Genomic DNA, 16,359 nt, shown 5'->3' with positions numbered 1-16,359 from the left:
TTAGAACGAAACGAATAAATTATTTTTTCTTAGTTTCTCACTCAATAATTGATATCCGCATTGAAACATGATTAAATTCAAAATATCGTTAGTATTTATTTTTTATGTGGAATGTTAAAACACTCCTTAATAATTACGACTTTACATCCACATCTCAAATTCAAAATCTCAAAATAAGTTAATAGATTCACAATCATTATTCACATGAAAATCCAATTGAATTTAAATTTATGTCCAAAAAAAATACTTATATTAACGGTTGACGTGCTTCTTAATTAACACGACATCATATACAAACTCAAAACTTCTCAATGTATTAACTTACTATTCATATTCAATTAATAAAAGAACTTTAATTTATTGTCCATTTTTATCCTCAACTTTTCCTTTTCAGAGCGGGTAATATACATCACATTCAGGTCTCAAATTTAAAAATTTTCCATATATTAACTTACTGCTACTGCAACATTCAAATTCAGATGCAAATATTAGAAAAAATTTCATTCATTGTTCATTTTTGCCCTCTATTTTTTTCTTTTTAAAGTTGATAGTCCGATATCATATTTAAATCACAAATTTATATTTTTTTCATTTATCAACTATTATTATAACATTCAAATTGAGATTCAAATATTAGAAAAGTTTTAATTTATTGTCCACTTTTGTCCTATATTTTTCCCTAATACAACATTTTATTCAGATTGAGATTCAATTATTAGAAGAGTTTTAATTTATTGTCCGTTTTTGTCCTCTATTTTTCCCACTAATACAACATCCTATTCAGATTGAGATTCAAATATTAGAAGAGTTTTAATTTATTGTCTGTTTTTGTCCTCTATTTTTCCCACTAATACAACATCCTATTCAGATTGAGATTCAAATATTAGAAGAGTTTTAATTTATTGTCCTTTTTTGATAATTTTTTAATTTCAATTTTCCACATTACATGTTTTAAATCACAAGATTAAATAATATTTTAGTACATTTGACATATCTTTAATACAAATCAATTTTTTTAAAAACATTCTTTACTTTCTTAAACCCGAGCATCTTCTAGAAATCTTTTTATCTCCACGAGGTAAATGTATGATCTGCGTACATTCTATTCTTCTCATATCAAATATATTCAGTACTATTTATTTTTTAAATTTCTTACTAAATTAAAACATAACAAACAAATTAGAACGGAGAAAAATACATTGTTCAAATGTGGATAATAGAAAAGCTTTAATTCGTTATCCATTTTGGCCCTCTACTTTTTCAGTTTTCCCTCTTTAGAGCGAGTCAATTATTTAATTATTTTTCCCATTTCCCGCTACATATAATAACAAAAAATTATAATATAAAGGAGTGTGTGGGGAATGGGAAGAGGGAAATTCATCAAATTAACAAAAGCCAACCATTAAAAGCGGTCTCTATCTTCTGTGTCTTTCAATCCTTTGGTGGCCGTACTCTCTCTCCCCAGTTGTTTTTTCGCCTCTCTCTCTCCTCTTTCTCTCTCTTTCTGCCTTTCTCTCCATCAGAAAAAAGTTCACTGTAAGTTTTTTTTCAGTTTTCTGCAAATCTGAGCTTTTTAAAACCCTAACTTTTGAAGAATTCCGAAATGTATGTGTGAATTTTTTTTGTTTTTTGTTTTGTTCATTTTTGTGTTGTGTGGAAATGCGGATGATTATATGAATGTACATGTATGGTTTTATTTTTTGGTGTGTGAATCGTATAGCTAGATTTGTTAATTGAATGCGTTGAATCTATGTTTTTGTTTTTGAATTTTCTGATCTGTTGTGGAAATGTTGGTGTGTTACCTGTAGATTAGGGTTTTGAAGTTTTTTTTTGTTATAATAAATGTGTACTAGGTTGGAGGAAATGTAGGTGAGAGTATTAATGTGTGAAGATGTTTATTGTAGTAGAATTAATTGAAATTAATTTTTGGAATTGATTGCAGGGCAATCATGAGCAACGAAGAAGAGAAAAGATGTCCTCTGTGTGCTGAAGAGATGGACTGGACAGATCAGCAGTTTAAGCCTTGCAGATGTGGTTATCAGGTATAGATTCTTTAGCTTTTTCTTTTGTTTTGAATTTCCTGTTATTTATTTTGGTTGAACTGAAATAATAGAGGGGTATGGGATATCGCATGTTTTGTGTTCTGGTTGGTAGATAGTGCTACTGGTATTGAATATATGTTATAATTGAACTGGTATAAACTAAATTTCATTTAAAAAATTATTTCAGTTGAACTAGTTTGCTATTATCTGGCGATTGTAGAAGATTTTCACATTTTTGTGCTAATTTATGTAGACATTTGCTGATTCTGCTCCAGATTTCATGTATCTAGTATGCGTCTGCCACCTGTATTTGTATTTTTAAATTAGAAATCTTGGTTGGCTCAATCCTAGTTTCCTTTTAATTGCAGTTTTTGGTCTAAAACTTTTTTTACTTTATTGTGCTGATGAGAGAATAAATAACTTAATTACGAGCTTTATTTTGATGTGAACTATTGCTTTAGGTAAGACTAGATTAATGATAAATACATTTTGTGATAACAGGAAATTTCTCCTTTTTTGGTTATAGAATTAGTATATACACTGACGTGGTCCTTCAGCCTTATTTGCTTCTAATTGAATTGAATGAAAGTTTTATCTCAATAGTAAATTGCATTCAATATTAGCCATGAGTTACTGTAATAGTGTTCACATCATTTTTTTTTTCATGAATACGACTGGAATGGTTTAGACTTCAGTGATCATTTGAAAATATTGATGTATCGACAGACTTAATTTTTGTCAGCTTTGAAGTAGCTCCAGCTCCTAAGAGCACTACATAGAAAACAGTTCCTCACGGGATGGCAACATGCTCTTTCAAGTTAATTAAAATGGATAAAAGATTCTTTCATTAAAATGTGACGTTTGTTTTGTCAAAAAAAAAAAAAATATAAAAAAAATGTGACGTTTGTTGTACTCTGAATGCTATCTTTAATATTTAGAAAATGGGATAGAGTTCAGCTAGAGAAAGACCAATAGTATGCAATTTTTGTTTTTCTTCTTGACGAATATGATACTGAGTTTTTTTCCCAGAACTCAATTGGTTTCTAAGATCACTTCTGGTGCTATCCTTTTTTATTAGACCAATGTATTTTTCTTTAAATGAGGTTCCTGGTAAAGCTACATAAAGACTCTTATTGTTATTTCTAGTTTTTAAATATTATTTTGTTGAACTAAGAAAATGTTGATGATTCATATTTAATTTTGATCCAGTTCATAATTTTTGAGCCGTCTAAAGTTAATTGAAAGAATAATTAGGTATATCATTGCTATCACACTTCCAAGTACTCGATGTGATGTTATCATCACTATTAGATTTTGTTGGAATCTTGGTAAGACAGCTCACTTGATAGTATGATATTTAAGGAAGGAGTGCTAAAATGTGGACTTTCATAATTTTCTTTTTGTGGCTTATATTTTCCTATTATTACTACAGGTGTGTCTTTGGTGTTGGCATCACATAATGGACATGGCAGAAAAAGATGAGTCAGAGGGACGATGTCCTGCATGTCGAACAACATACGAAAAGGAGAAAGTTGTTAGAATGCAAACAAATATTGAGAGGTTTTTTCCCTGTGACTAATTTACTTTTTATGGTGTACGGAGATAGAATATAACTGACAGTTAGCTTCAAACAGGGCAGGGAACAACAATGCCAATAGGAAAAACAAACAACAACCAAAGGCAAAGCCAAAAACTATTGAAGCCAAGAAGGATCTCACGAATGTTCGGGTCATTCAACGTAAAATGGCATATGTGATTGGCCTGCCTCTAAATCTTGCAGATGAAGATGTACGGAGTTATTTTCCATGTTACCCGTTGCTAATTTCTTTTTGATGAAGTAATTGGTTTTGTTAATTCTAAATTTTATTGACCCTGTAATTATAGGAAAAATTCTTCTTATCCATTTCTCTACTGATGATTTTATATTCTTGAGCAGCGTTTACAGCGGAAGGAATATTTTGGGCAGTATGGAAAAGTTACCAAAATTTCTCTGTCTCGGACAACTGGTGGTGCCATCCAGCAATTTGTTAATGATACCTGTAGTGTGTGAGTAATGCTACATGTCTTGGTTATCTTGGCTTGTGTAGGTTTTTATTACTGAGAGATTTGCTCTTACGGGCTCTTTGTTTCCTTCGATTCAACTAGTCCAAGTTTTGTCTCAAAGGGTGGGACTTCATTTTTTATTTTTCTCTGATGCTATTACCTCAATTTGTTCCCATTACTTCATCCTGATTGTCCCTTGTTTGGATCTTATTGCTTTGTTTAGGTCAATATTATTTATCTCATGTTGCAATGGTCTAATGTCTTGGGTTTCTTCCTATTTGTCTTGCAGACAATTTTTTTGTTTGTTTTTGGTTTTTGTTTTGCTGAAACTGGGTACGTATTCAGCACAATCTTAGTGCTGCTTCATCAGTTAAATTATACTTTTACCTATCAAATTTCTTTTTGCTGAAAGCTGTTACATTATCCCTACTAATCTTAATACCAACATAAGGTGCTAAATTGTAGAATCCTTCAATTGTAGGTGCTTGTACCCTCAGCTGCTTTATTTTCCAGTTAATCTTTGGTTAACAATTAAAATCTGGATATATATTTCTAAACTCCTGTAGTATAGAAACTCAAATCACTGAACTTCTCATAAAGAAATTTCCAAATTGAGGTTAAAAGGGCAAACCAGTTTGTCACAATTTAGACATTATGTTTGGGTTGTTGGATATTACTAAAGTTCATAGTGGTTAACTTGTTATTTCTATTAGGATATTGCAAGATGATAACTTTTGATTGTATCAGTAGTTGAGACTTGAGAGAGGTGAACCTGGTGGTGTTTAATTCAAAGGTGGCCTAGCCATGATACATGATCAGTAAGAGGCTAGAAGCCTAGAACTATAGGTGTTATTAAAATACTTCGGTGCTGAAACTGCATGTGGGGTAAAATAGAAGGTTTGATTGAATGTCTCTGTTTGGATTTGTTTTAGTACTATGGAAGTCAGAACTCGTTGACTCTTGGTGTATTCAGTTATTCTTCGCAGTTTCATATAATTGTGCATTTCTAGAGTGTGCATAATTTGCTGTTCAATTTTGGTTTGATTGCATTTCCACCCCTCAGGATTGTCGTTCTCATATTTGATTGTTTTCTGCTTCTTGGTTTTTGCAGATATATTACATATTCAAAAGAAGAGGAGGCCGTGCGGTGTATTCAGTTTGTACATGGTTTTGTCTTGGAAGATAGATATTTGAGGTAAGCATCTCACCCTTTCTTTTGTTTCCTTGGGCAGTGATGTGTACTTGATTTTTCTTACACTAAAAATGGCCTATGCAGAGCATCATTTGGGACTGCAAAATACTGCCATGCGTGGTTGAGAAACACGGTATGGACTGTGATCTGTTTGTGATCACTGTTCTTCTTGTCACTCCCTTTGTGAGAGCATGTTAAAGTTTGCCGAACAAATGAATAACCAGTGTTGACATGCTCCTTTTCTTTTGCGCAGCCTTGCAGTAATCCTTCTTGTCTATATTTGCATAGCATTGGTGCTGATGAAGATAGCTTTGGCAAAGATGATGTAGCTGCGATTCATACAAGGTATTCAAGATACAAAACTTCCCTCCAATACTGATGTGCTCCCTCTGATGTGCATATGTGATCTGAGGTTAATTGAGAGAGCAGTGTATGACTGCATTACCCGTAATAAACTATAGCTGTCTTATTTTTCTAGTGTCCTCTTTTGGGTGGGATGAAACATAGTGCATAAAAGAAGAATCAGTTTCTCGGTTTTGCAATACTAACTAAATCGGTTTCAATCCAATTGGTGTTCTGCAAGCTTTACTTGCAGAACTGGTGTTCCAAGTATATGATTTTGATACTTGGTTGACAAGAATGATGTTCCTGTTGCACCCAAGTAGATATCATTTTGGTCAACTTGCTGTTGAAGGTCTCATGTTACCAGTTCCAAATAAAAACTTGGTGCTTAAGGTCTGTTGAATGTCACTCTGCACATGCTAATATCCAGTGACACATTATTGCCTTTTACTGTAACATGAATATATCTTCCTTGAGAATTGATGAATGCCAACCTGTTTATTTCTTGGTGAGATACGAAGGAATTTTCTATTATGGATAAATAATGAGGAGGTAGTTCACATTTCCCCCTGTTTCCCATTTCTTAATATACTAGGCTGTGATGGCCTGTGCTAGCACAAGCCCAACATCGTAGAAGTTGGAACTTTCATTTTTAATGGACTTAATTTTGATATGAAATTGCAAATAATGAAAATTAATACATGTGAGTGACCATCAAATTAGATATAGACATCATCACAGCACATAAACAGAGCTAATCTGTTTATAAATGAAATGACTAATATACTCTCAGCTTGTAATTTAAATTCCATTGAATTGACACATCGAAACCTACAGCTTTTCTGTATGATATAAATAACTGCCTTGTCTTGGACAATTTCAAGCTTTATTTCTTGTGCTAATTGAATGTTGACTCTTCAGATCTTCAATGATATTTTTTTTCCAAGGAATGCCTGCAGATTTGTTCTAGTGGACCTCAGAGGTTCCTGAAGTTTATATATTTCTGTAGTTGGCCTAACTGAAGGGTTTTATGTTATTGTTGCTTTGCATAATAAAATTCTCCTGGGTATAGTCTCAGCATTGGTTTCATTTGTTGGTTATACAGGAATAGAGTTCAACAAATAGCTGGTGACGCCAGTAATATGATGAACCGTTCAGGAAATGTCTTGCCACCTCCAATTGATGAATTATCTAGCACTGGCTTTACATTGACTGAGACATCTAGCATTAGAAATGCAGTAAGTGTAAGAAACCTTGATGTGTAGTTCTGCATGTGAGTTACACAAAAGTATCTAAACATTTAGGTTCAGTTTCAGCACCAAAAGTTGCTGTACTTTTCTTTTATACTGTATGGATTCTTTGGTTTGAACTGCAAAAATGTTCACCGAATGCTTTTATGTGATCTAGGATGCATCAAATGATACAGTGAATTACAGTAGCTACATGGCTCATGTAATTCCTCATGATAAGGATGGAGACGCTGGTGGACCAAACAGAATGACTACTTTTGTTGATATTGTCGGACGGTACAATACTTCTGGTGCAGAGAGAGATGGACATAGCACGGAAGATTGTAGGATTTTGAATTTATCTTCTGACCTATCTTCAGTAACCATTAGCAAAGATAATCATAGTCATGAAACATATCCTGATAAAATTTTGTTCAAAGTTCCATCTTCAAATCACGTTGTCAATCATCCGCGAGGCAACCTAAATTTTGTTGAATTTTCAGATGAACCTTACAGGGAAGATTATACATCTTTTGACAGTCAAGGACTGAAGGATCCAAATAATATGGATCAAAAGGCTTTTCTTATGCCATCTTGTTCTGCTCAATCCACAGAGAACTCTGGTGGTCGTTTATTAGTACATATGCCATGTAGTCTGAGTAGCAATAGAATGGATTATGGAGCTTTACATAATCAAGTGGATGAAGCTTCTCTGCCACTTTCATGTGTAAATGCGATATTAAATGAAGGACTTCATGACTTGAAGTTCCAAAGTTCTGTCAAATCTGATAGGGTTTACAGAAGTTCTACCTCATTTTCCAATGAAGAAATAGTGGAGCACCTACGGAGGATCGATGGTGATAACTTGACGAACTATCAAGATTCTTCATTCAATGCCATAGAAAGCAGTATTATTTCAAATATTATGTCAAAGGACTTGAATTCATGTGATGATTCAATGGCCTTGCGTCGTAGTTTTGTTGGCTCGTATGGTGAATCTGTTGGGAAGCATGGTGCTTCCTGGAATTCTTTGCACAGCGACCAATTAGGGTTCTCTTTTGTGAAGCAAGATGACTTTTCCAGGCAAGGAGGTGAGTTGGAGTCGTCTTTTAGAAATATTGGTCAGATGTCAAAGAATTCATCCATCCTTAAGGATTTCAGAGAGAACAAGGATCAGTATGTGCACAAGGCTCCCTATCAAAGTAAGTGTTGGCAGGACTTTTCCTTATTTTATTTAGTAAAACAGTTAGATTTAGCTCCATTTCAACAACAAAACTTGGATTTAGCTCCCTGTATTACCTTTCATTTTTATTGGAATCAATTTGACCCTTGCTTGTTTATAGGTTTTCTGTTCATTATTAGAGAAAACCGAGACACTAGCTTCAATTCTTAGCTTTGCTTTATGTTACTGCATTAGTTGCTTTCAGTGAATATATATAAAGGTATTTGGTCATAGTTTTGACAAGCTTTCTTGTTAGCTACCCTATCCTTGCTTAGTTTTGACAAGCTTTCTGGCTTCAATTATCCTTGCTTTGTTTGGTATTGCTCTAAAGGGCGAAGAAGAGATGAGTTTTCCAGGCATCAAAATGTATACCAATGAGAAAATACAAAGGGATTTAATGTGTATATGTGCATTTCCTCTGACCTCTATAACTCTGCCTACCCAGTTGCTGCACCATAGTGTTCTGTTACAAACTTCTAACTTCTGAGCATCTTTATGGTAGTAGAGTGGTACATTATTGAAAAATATTGCAGTCAAATGATTATTGTATACTGAAATCTCTGAGCTGTCTAACAGTCACCAGACCAAAAGTTTCGGCTCCACCTGGGTTCTCAATGCCCCCAAGGGACCTGCCTCACGGTTTTGCCTCATCTGATGATATAGGAGGAATGCCTCGTGCTCTCTCTGGTAACACCCACATTTAAATTTCACAGTTGCATAATAAGCTGTGTTTTGCTGTGAATGAAGTTAGTATATAGTTCTTATACTGCTATTTCTACAAGTAGCCGTTTAGTAAATAGTTCTTATACTGCTATTTCTACAGGTAGTCGTTTAGTAAATAGTTCTTCTTCAAGTTTGCTTCACACACCATCAACCGGAAGCATTAGCAGTGCAGGTGATATTGATTTTGTTGACCCTGCCACATCAGTCTTTGGAAATGGCAAACCAACAAATGGTTTTGATATATCAGCCTTGGAAATCGGGTCAGCTTGTGTGCCACAGAGGAGAGGGTTTGAAGATGAGGCAAGAATCTGGCATCTTATGCAACAAAAAATCTTTAGATCAAGGGAAATTCTCTCAACGAATTGCTTCTCAAACACCATCTGTACATCAGTCACGAAGGTTTCCTAGTCATGGCGGAGATGAGTATCTTGGCCATGATGATATATATGGCTTCTCGTCAAGGATGGTGGATCAACACCAAAGTTTCAATCCATCTTCCTATTCACAATTTCCACAGCAGAAGCTTGCGACAAATGGCCACATCTTTAATGGCTTCCAGCATAATAGCTTGGACGATATCCATCGCAGTAATGAAATGGACAGCATGACACAACACCAGTCAAATGATTCATTAGGTTTCAAAAAATTCTATGCTGGATATGGAGATGTGATGTTCCAGACGCCCCGGTCTGGCGATGTATACACCAGAGTATTTGGGATGTAACTCACAAGACACTTTACAAAAATGAAAATTGTCCCCAACTATTTTGTGTTGCCTATGTTGTCTGCAGAAAATTATAAATATGTTACCAGTAATTACATACTTGACTAGTATTGGCTTTTTCGAGTTGAGGTGTGGAGGGAATTGAGCCAATTATTTGTTTCTCATTTTCCAATCATCCATTAGCTTCTTAAAAAAGCACATTTATCTCATCAGTCCGTATTATATTTTCCTCCGTAGTTCTTTTTTTTTATATATTTTAAAAATTCAAGTATTTTAGAAAAAATTATAGATGCCGCCAATATTTTTTTTACCAATTATTGTTTGTAGTCTTGTGTTATTACATTTTTTTTGGTTTCCACCTAATATTCGGTATACATATTGGAGCTTTGAGTCTCTGACTATCTTGAATTTGCGTCGTGTAGGGCTCAAGACTCTCCCATTCTAGTCTTGTGTCATCACATGCCTTTCATTCTTTTTTAATTTGATAGTCTAGAGTTATTATATCTTGAATTTGCGTCGTGTAGGGCTCAAGACTCTCCCATTCTAGTCTTGTGTCATCACATGCCTTTCATTCTTTTTTAATTTGATAGTCTTGAGTTATTATATTCTTTTTTAATTTGATAGTCTAGAGTTATTATATGCCTTCCATTTTTTTTGTTTCGTGCTGCTTAATTTATCTTAATCCTGCGTTATTAGTTACTTTTTTTTTTATCTTTGACCTCGATCAGAAATAAATACAAAAATGTAAATTTATGGGTTCATATAACAATATAAAATTAGATTTACAATCATATACTTAATAGATATTTAAATAAAAAAATTAATATGTATATAGTGCATGTTCAAGCAAACGCTACTATTCACATGACTTTCATGTTATATGTGCACTTTGATGGTAGAGTTTCCAATTTGATATAAATTTACATATTTACTGCATATATGATATATTAGGTACTTCATGTATAAGGTGCTGACTATAATATATGCAAATGCATAACCAACATTTCTAGTTTATTAATTATGTATCACAATTTCTTTTGTTTGTTGATTTTTTAACATGGACATATGATTTGAATCACTTGTTGAAATCAATTACACTGGTTCCACCTCTCTCTATATATATGGATACTAAAATCATATATATAAAATTTATATATTACATGATTACATAGTTTGTTGCAAGCCGCACAAAATTTTTACTTATCTAGTATGTTTGCTCATAAATTTTCAATATCTTGTATTCATTACAAAAAGTAGATGTTTGACCATATATTTCAAATATCTTTTACTTATTATAAAAAATAAGCATTTGACCATAAATTTCAAATATTTTTAACTTTTTATTAAAAAAAATATGGAGTTCGAGTTATAGATAAAATCGCATTTAATTATACTTTTTATTAAAAAAATTATGGAGTTCGTAAATTATGTGTCAGAACAAAATTTAACAAATTCAAAAGGAATGAGTAATAAATAGCTCATACAATGACATATTTATTATTTAACTATAGTTAAATATGTCACTAAAAATCTTGTTAGCTTTTGGTTGAAAGCTAACAAGATAGTTACAATAATAGTTGCATTGTGACTTATTATATATAAATATTAGAAAATATTCATAAACTTTAACATTGAATTTGAAATTTTCATCATCAATAAAAAATATTATGACCAAACTACCCCTAATGTTCTTATACATTTTATCAATACATTAACAAAAAAAAAAAAAACATATTTAGCCCTATTTACTTACAAACGTAGGTTCTGTTTCTTCCCCATATCTCTCTACCGTCCGATCTCTCAAACGCTAAAGCTTTCAATCCATCAACTAAGCGCGCCAAATACAAAAAATTAACTTCATTTTCTTCATCTTCTTCTCTGCTGATCCACAAAGCAAACGAACGGAAAATTGAAGAAAATTCAGAAAAAAATTCTGATCCGGTCAACAGTTGAGTAAGCTGCTAAGGTTAGGTTATATAATTTTTTTTGTGTATTTTATGGTGGTTGTTTTGTGTTTTTAGGGTTTGAATAGTGTTGTTGTTGAGTATGGCGGAAGTTCCGGCGAGTCCAGGAGGTGGTTGTGGAAGTCATGAGAGTGGTGGTGAACGGAGTCCTCAATCGAATGTGAGGGAACAGGACAGATACCTTCCGATAGCGAACATCGGTCGTATCATGAAAAAAGGATTGCCTGCTAATGCTAAGATAGCTAAGGAAGCTAAAGATACTGTTCAGGAATGTGTTTCTGAGTTCATCAGCTTCATCACTAGCGAGTAAGTGTTTCTCACTTTGTTCACTTTTACTTGTCCAAAATCCAAATACATGAGTATTTTACCACTATACCTATATATTAATTTAATTGATGTGTAGTTTAGTGTTAAGTCTTGTGATATGATTTGGGAAATAAGTAATCAATGTTGAAGGTAAAACATGGAAAAAATATGTTTTGCTCATGAATATACTAAAAGTGACAAGTAAAAGTGAAAATTTATTTTAGTACAGTTGTGAAAATGAATTGAGGGAGTATATTGCTAGGATTTGAACTTTATGGGTTCTAAATTTTAGTCCAGTGACAGCAAGTGTTCTAATTGGGTTCTATATTTAATTTTGTAGATATTAGTGAATCTTAATACAATCTGGGTTCGGAACCCATACGTCGGCTTGTTGCTCCACCCATGTAATAGTAGGAAATCGACATGTTTCTATTCCCTTTAGATTGATAATGGGATAAATACAGGTTAGAAGTTCATATAGTGAAAGCACATCCAAGTGTTTAGGAGTGTGCCTCTGAGTTCATGAGTTTGATCACCAGTGAGTAAGTGTTATATTGTAGTATCTGAACTTTATGAATTCTAAATTTTAGTATAGTGACATCAAGTGTTACTAACTGGGTCCTAAATTTAATTTTTATACATATTTAGTGTGTTTCTTAATATAAATACCACATTTGAACTAAAGCAATTGGGTTCGGAACCCATTTGTTGGCTTGTAGTCCTCCCCTATAATAATAGGAAAATCGATATGCTTCCATACCCTTAGATTGATAATGGAATAAATACAGGTGGGGGTTTTTGTTAATGAGAACACATCCAAGTGTTTCAATGAAGAGAAAAGAACAAATTAGTTAAGAGTGACATCATACACTAATTAATACAAGTTAAGAGATTTAAGAGCTTCATATACCTAAGGATTTATTTGAATTGTAATTACAAATGTTTAAATTTGAAGTGGTATTCTTGAATCTCGGAGTTCATTGTACTTGGAGTCACTTTTTAGGTTTGAAATATGGTGGAAGTCAGAATTTTTGCAACCGTATTCTCTGCACATGTTTTCTATGTGTATGGATGCAACTTACATGATTTGCTATATTTGTTGAAACTACCGTGTTTGATGTGCTTATGGATACGACTTGAATGATTTGTGATATATGTTGAAAATTTGTTGTGCATCTACATTATGAGTTCCAAATTTTTTTGAACAAGAACAAAACAATGCTTGTAACTATTTTGAGCATATCGGAAACATTTGTAGAAAGAGTGCAAGTATTGTTGGTAAGGGCCTAAGAGGTGAGCAAGAGAGGCTGTGCGAGGGATGGAAGCAAAGAATATCGGAGGCATTTGGGGAAGGGAAGAAGAGAAGAAAAAGAGGACAGAATGATTGGGCCCACTATAGGTGACAGAGGAATTTGGAGAAGTGTACATTCACATGTAATTCCACACCGCTTGAAGAATAGCACCAACTGAGATTAAATGGTCTAGGTTGACACCAGTTGTCCAAGAATGGCAAATATGATATTATTGATACGAAAGGGTGACAAGGGTCTTTTTGTTGCCAACTTTCAAAGGGGTTCAAAGTTAAACAATATCAAATAGTTGAGGAGAAATTTTGGACCTTTTCCCTGGTTATTATTGATGTATAACATAGTAAAAAGGTGCCCCATATAACAAAAATGTTAGTCTATTTGTGTACACTATGTGTGTTTACTATATTCTTTCTTTAGATCAGAGAAATTCTGTGTGATATGTTACTCTTTCTATGGGTACAGCTATTACTGTTTTAATGGTCAAGCTGTGAATTCCAATCCATCTATATTCGCTGAGTCTTCGAGTGAGGACTTGTGTATTACTGTACATGTTAATAGATGATTGCAAATCGAAAAAATGTTGATGAATAATGGTTCTGAGATGGCAGCTTTCTTTGAACTTAGATGTGATATTTATTGATGACATTGAAGTTGTAGTTTGTGGTCTTGCATGTGATTTTAAATGTGTTTCTGTCTTTTACAGGGCAAGTGACAAGTGTCAAAAAGAGAAGAGAAAGACAATTAATGGAGATGATTTGGTATGGTCTTTGACCACCTTAGGATTTGAGGACTACATTGAGCCACTAAAGGCCTATTTGATTAGGTACAGAGAGGTAATTGCAGTTCCTCCTCAGTTACTGATGATAAGTAAGCTTTGATAAATGAAGAGATCTTGATATTCTTGTGCGTGTGTTTATAATCGACAACTAAAGAGAGACAGAATAGTTCTTTTCTGCTCATCTGGAAGATTTGCTGTGTATCAGTGGTCTATATGAACTTCCTCTGTAGTTTTGAAGAACTTCTAATTTGACCCTGTGTTATTATCCAATTATCAACTGATCAATGTCTCTTTTTCTGGTGATGAATCATTCTATTTGCTGGGCTGTGGGTTAATCATGGTATTGCAGATGGAGGTATGCATTGCTTCCCCGCATCAATGATATAGAGTTGCTTTTTGTCTTTACCTCTGATATGTCACTAGCTATGCCTTGGGGATTGTTTCTAATGTCAGGGAGACACCAAGGGATCTTCTAGGGCTGGAGATACGTCTGCTAGAAACGATATAGTTGGAGGTCAGCTCAGTCCCACTACACAGGTAAGAGGGTACCAAACTCTCTATTCACCATGTTCTGGTATTCTTAACCCTTTTAGAATTAAGTAAATAGGTGTTACTATTTTGACTCCTATTTTTCATGGAAAATGGCAGTTTGTCTATGATGGGTCTTTTTCACAAGGCTTCGACTATGGGAACTCCCAAATGTGAATTTCTAAGTAAGTGCTTCTTCATTCACTTCCTCTTGTTGCAAGTGTTTAGATATTAGATAAATAAGAATGACTTCTGTCAGAGTAAGTTATCATACTAACCTTGCTCCTCACTTTGTTTTCTTTTAGCCTTTATTTATAACATCTTTTGACTGAGGAAACTCATTGGGTTATCATCCTTATATTAATTTTGATTTTCCATTGAAGCTGATTAGTTCCTGTATGTACCCTATGATGGCCCCCTTTCCTGCCCCACTATTAATTTATATATGAGGTGCACATGGAAAGATTTAAATAAGAGACATTTGCCTTTTTACATTTTTTAGGGCCAGATAAACAAATATAGAGCTAACTTTCTTTAACTTGTGCTGGTGGCAGAGGGGTTGCTGCGTGTGTTCTGGCTCTGGGGTGGGTGGGTCTTCCCTTTCTCAATTATGACGTACTCGGTTAGGACCTCAACTCAGTACACGTAGAAGTACAAGGACAATTTGCTAGAAGTAAAAAAAAAATTGGCTGACCAAAACATTTTTAATCTTCCCTTCCTCCGGCAGTAGTGTTGAGGAGTTTTGGATGTTCTGTTTAAAGGTTACTTTGGATCTAAGAGCTAGATAAAGTTGTCTTATAATATTGTAATATTAGTATTGACACCATTTTTATGGGCAGACCTGAGCAAGAAAGGATAGTGAAGTAAAAGAAACATAATCATATGTAGAAGTGTTATTTTCCAGATTGTTTTACTTACCGATATTTCATAAAAGAAGCTTACCTGGGTTTGGGTTCTTCTTTAATTAGTTTGCTCTCTTACTGTATTTTTTTAATAAGTAAACAAGCAACAAAGGCAAGAAACTAGATCTGTCTAGGTACAGTGAAGCTACAAGAGTGTAATTGTTCCGTATAAATCTGGTAAGGAGTTGAGCAAGAGTAAAATGTCTGTAGTATACATCTTTAATATACACCAAAAGGCTAATATTTACAACTGTTCTATTTCAAGAGACGTACTGTAACAAATACTAGGTTTAATTGATTGCAGAGAAGACTATAGTTTGGACAATGGGTAGATTAAAATTGGTGTTCATCAAGCTTGCTACCTCTCAAAAAGAGGGGGGTGGGGGAGATGGTTGCCTACCTCTCAATAGCGTGTATAAAGGTAAGATAAGTTGAAGCTTAGTTTTGGGGAACGACAAATAAAAACTGTGCTTTGATTTGTGTTAAGGTTTGCATACACTCTACTTTCCCCAGACCCCACTTATGGGTTTACACTGGGTTTGCTTGTTGTTGTTATACAAATACAAACTGTAAATTAGTATTAGCATGAATGAAGAAGATTCTGTTGTGCGGAACATAACTTTGATACTCTTGCTTCTCTGTTGCTGTCTTGATAGTTGAATTAAAGTGCTGATTATTTTTGGTCGATTTGCAGAATTACAACGGTGCTGATGCGAGTATCTTCTGCCTTCCGTTCATGTTGATCTATGTACTAAGCCATTCAATGGTTGCTGATAATATATGTTTGAAAGCTCTAGGAACCGAAAGTATGCTGCAAATCTTGAATTTAGCCATACAACAAAACACTTTATTTTCTGAATTTCTCTTCCAGTACTTTGATGCTCTGTACATGTAACATGTAATTTGGCTTTTATTGTTGTAAACTGAGAGCAATCTTCTTTTTCTGCAAAACTTGCTAGGTTCTATGGGTGAGTGACCTTAACTTTTTGTATGAAGTTGCTTTTAAGACATTGCTTTTGGAAGTTTACAGAAATATTCTTGGTGTTAATATGAT

The 16,359-nt window shown here is 33.8% G+C and overlaps 2 protein-coding genes across 3 annotated transcripts; both read left to right on the top strand.

Annotated features, from left to right (window-relative positions):
• Positions 1–1,360: 1,360 nt before the first annotated feature.
• LOC125818644 (uncharacterized) lies at positions 1,361–9,624 on the top strand. The gene is given in 13 exon segments (XM_049498156.1): positions 1,361–1,536; positions 1,943–2,042; positions 3,475–3,602; positions 3,677–3,830; positions 3,979–4,088; positions 5,197–5,280; positions 5,362–5,410; positions 5,531–5,622; positions 6,725–6,863; positions 7,027–8,050; positions 8,647–8,757; positions 8,894–9,120; positions 9,122–9,624. Coding segments are annotated over 12 exon segments (2,607 nt in total). The 5' UTR covers positions 1,361–1,536; positions 1,943–1,949; the 3' UTR covers positions 9,518–9,624.
• Positions 9,625–11,263: 1,639 nt separating this feature from the next.
• Positions 11,264–16,338, top strand: LOC125818713 (nuclear transcription factor Y subunit B-10-like). 2 transcript variants are annotated; one of them, XM_049498225.1, is made up of 7 exons: positions 11,264–11,483; positions 11,539–11,787; positions 13,801–13,930; positions 14,225–14,230; positions 14,329–14,412; positions 14,524–14,588; positions 16,000–16,338. In XM_049498225.1, exons 2-6 carry the CDS (start codon positions 11,564–11,566, stop codon positions 14,578–14,580), a joined length of 501 nt encoding a protein of 166 aa, XP_049354182.1. In that variant the 5' UTR covers positions 11,264–11,483; positions 11,539–11,563; the 3' UTR covers positions 14,581–14,588; positions 16,000–16,338. The 2 variants fall into 2 exon arrangements, with proteins under 2 accessions (XP_049354182.1, XP_049354181.1); XM_049498224.1 differs by having other exon boundaries at positions 11,264–11,470; positions 16,000–16,311.
• The last annotated feature ends 21 nt before the right edge of the window (positions 16,339–16,359 follow it).

The sequence above is a fragment of the Solanum verrucosum genome, unplaced genomic scaffold, assembly GCF_900185275.1.
Source record: "Solanum verrucosum unplaced genomic scaffold, falcon-dt-bn FXZP01000252.1, whole genome shotgun sequence".
NCBI lineage: Eukaryota > Viridiplantae > Streptophyta > Magnoliopsida > Solanales > Solanaceae > Solanum > Solanum verrucosum.
The sequence above is the reverse complement of the archived record's forward strand: the minus strand, read 5'-3'. Positions and strand labels throughout refer to the sequence as shown.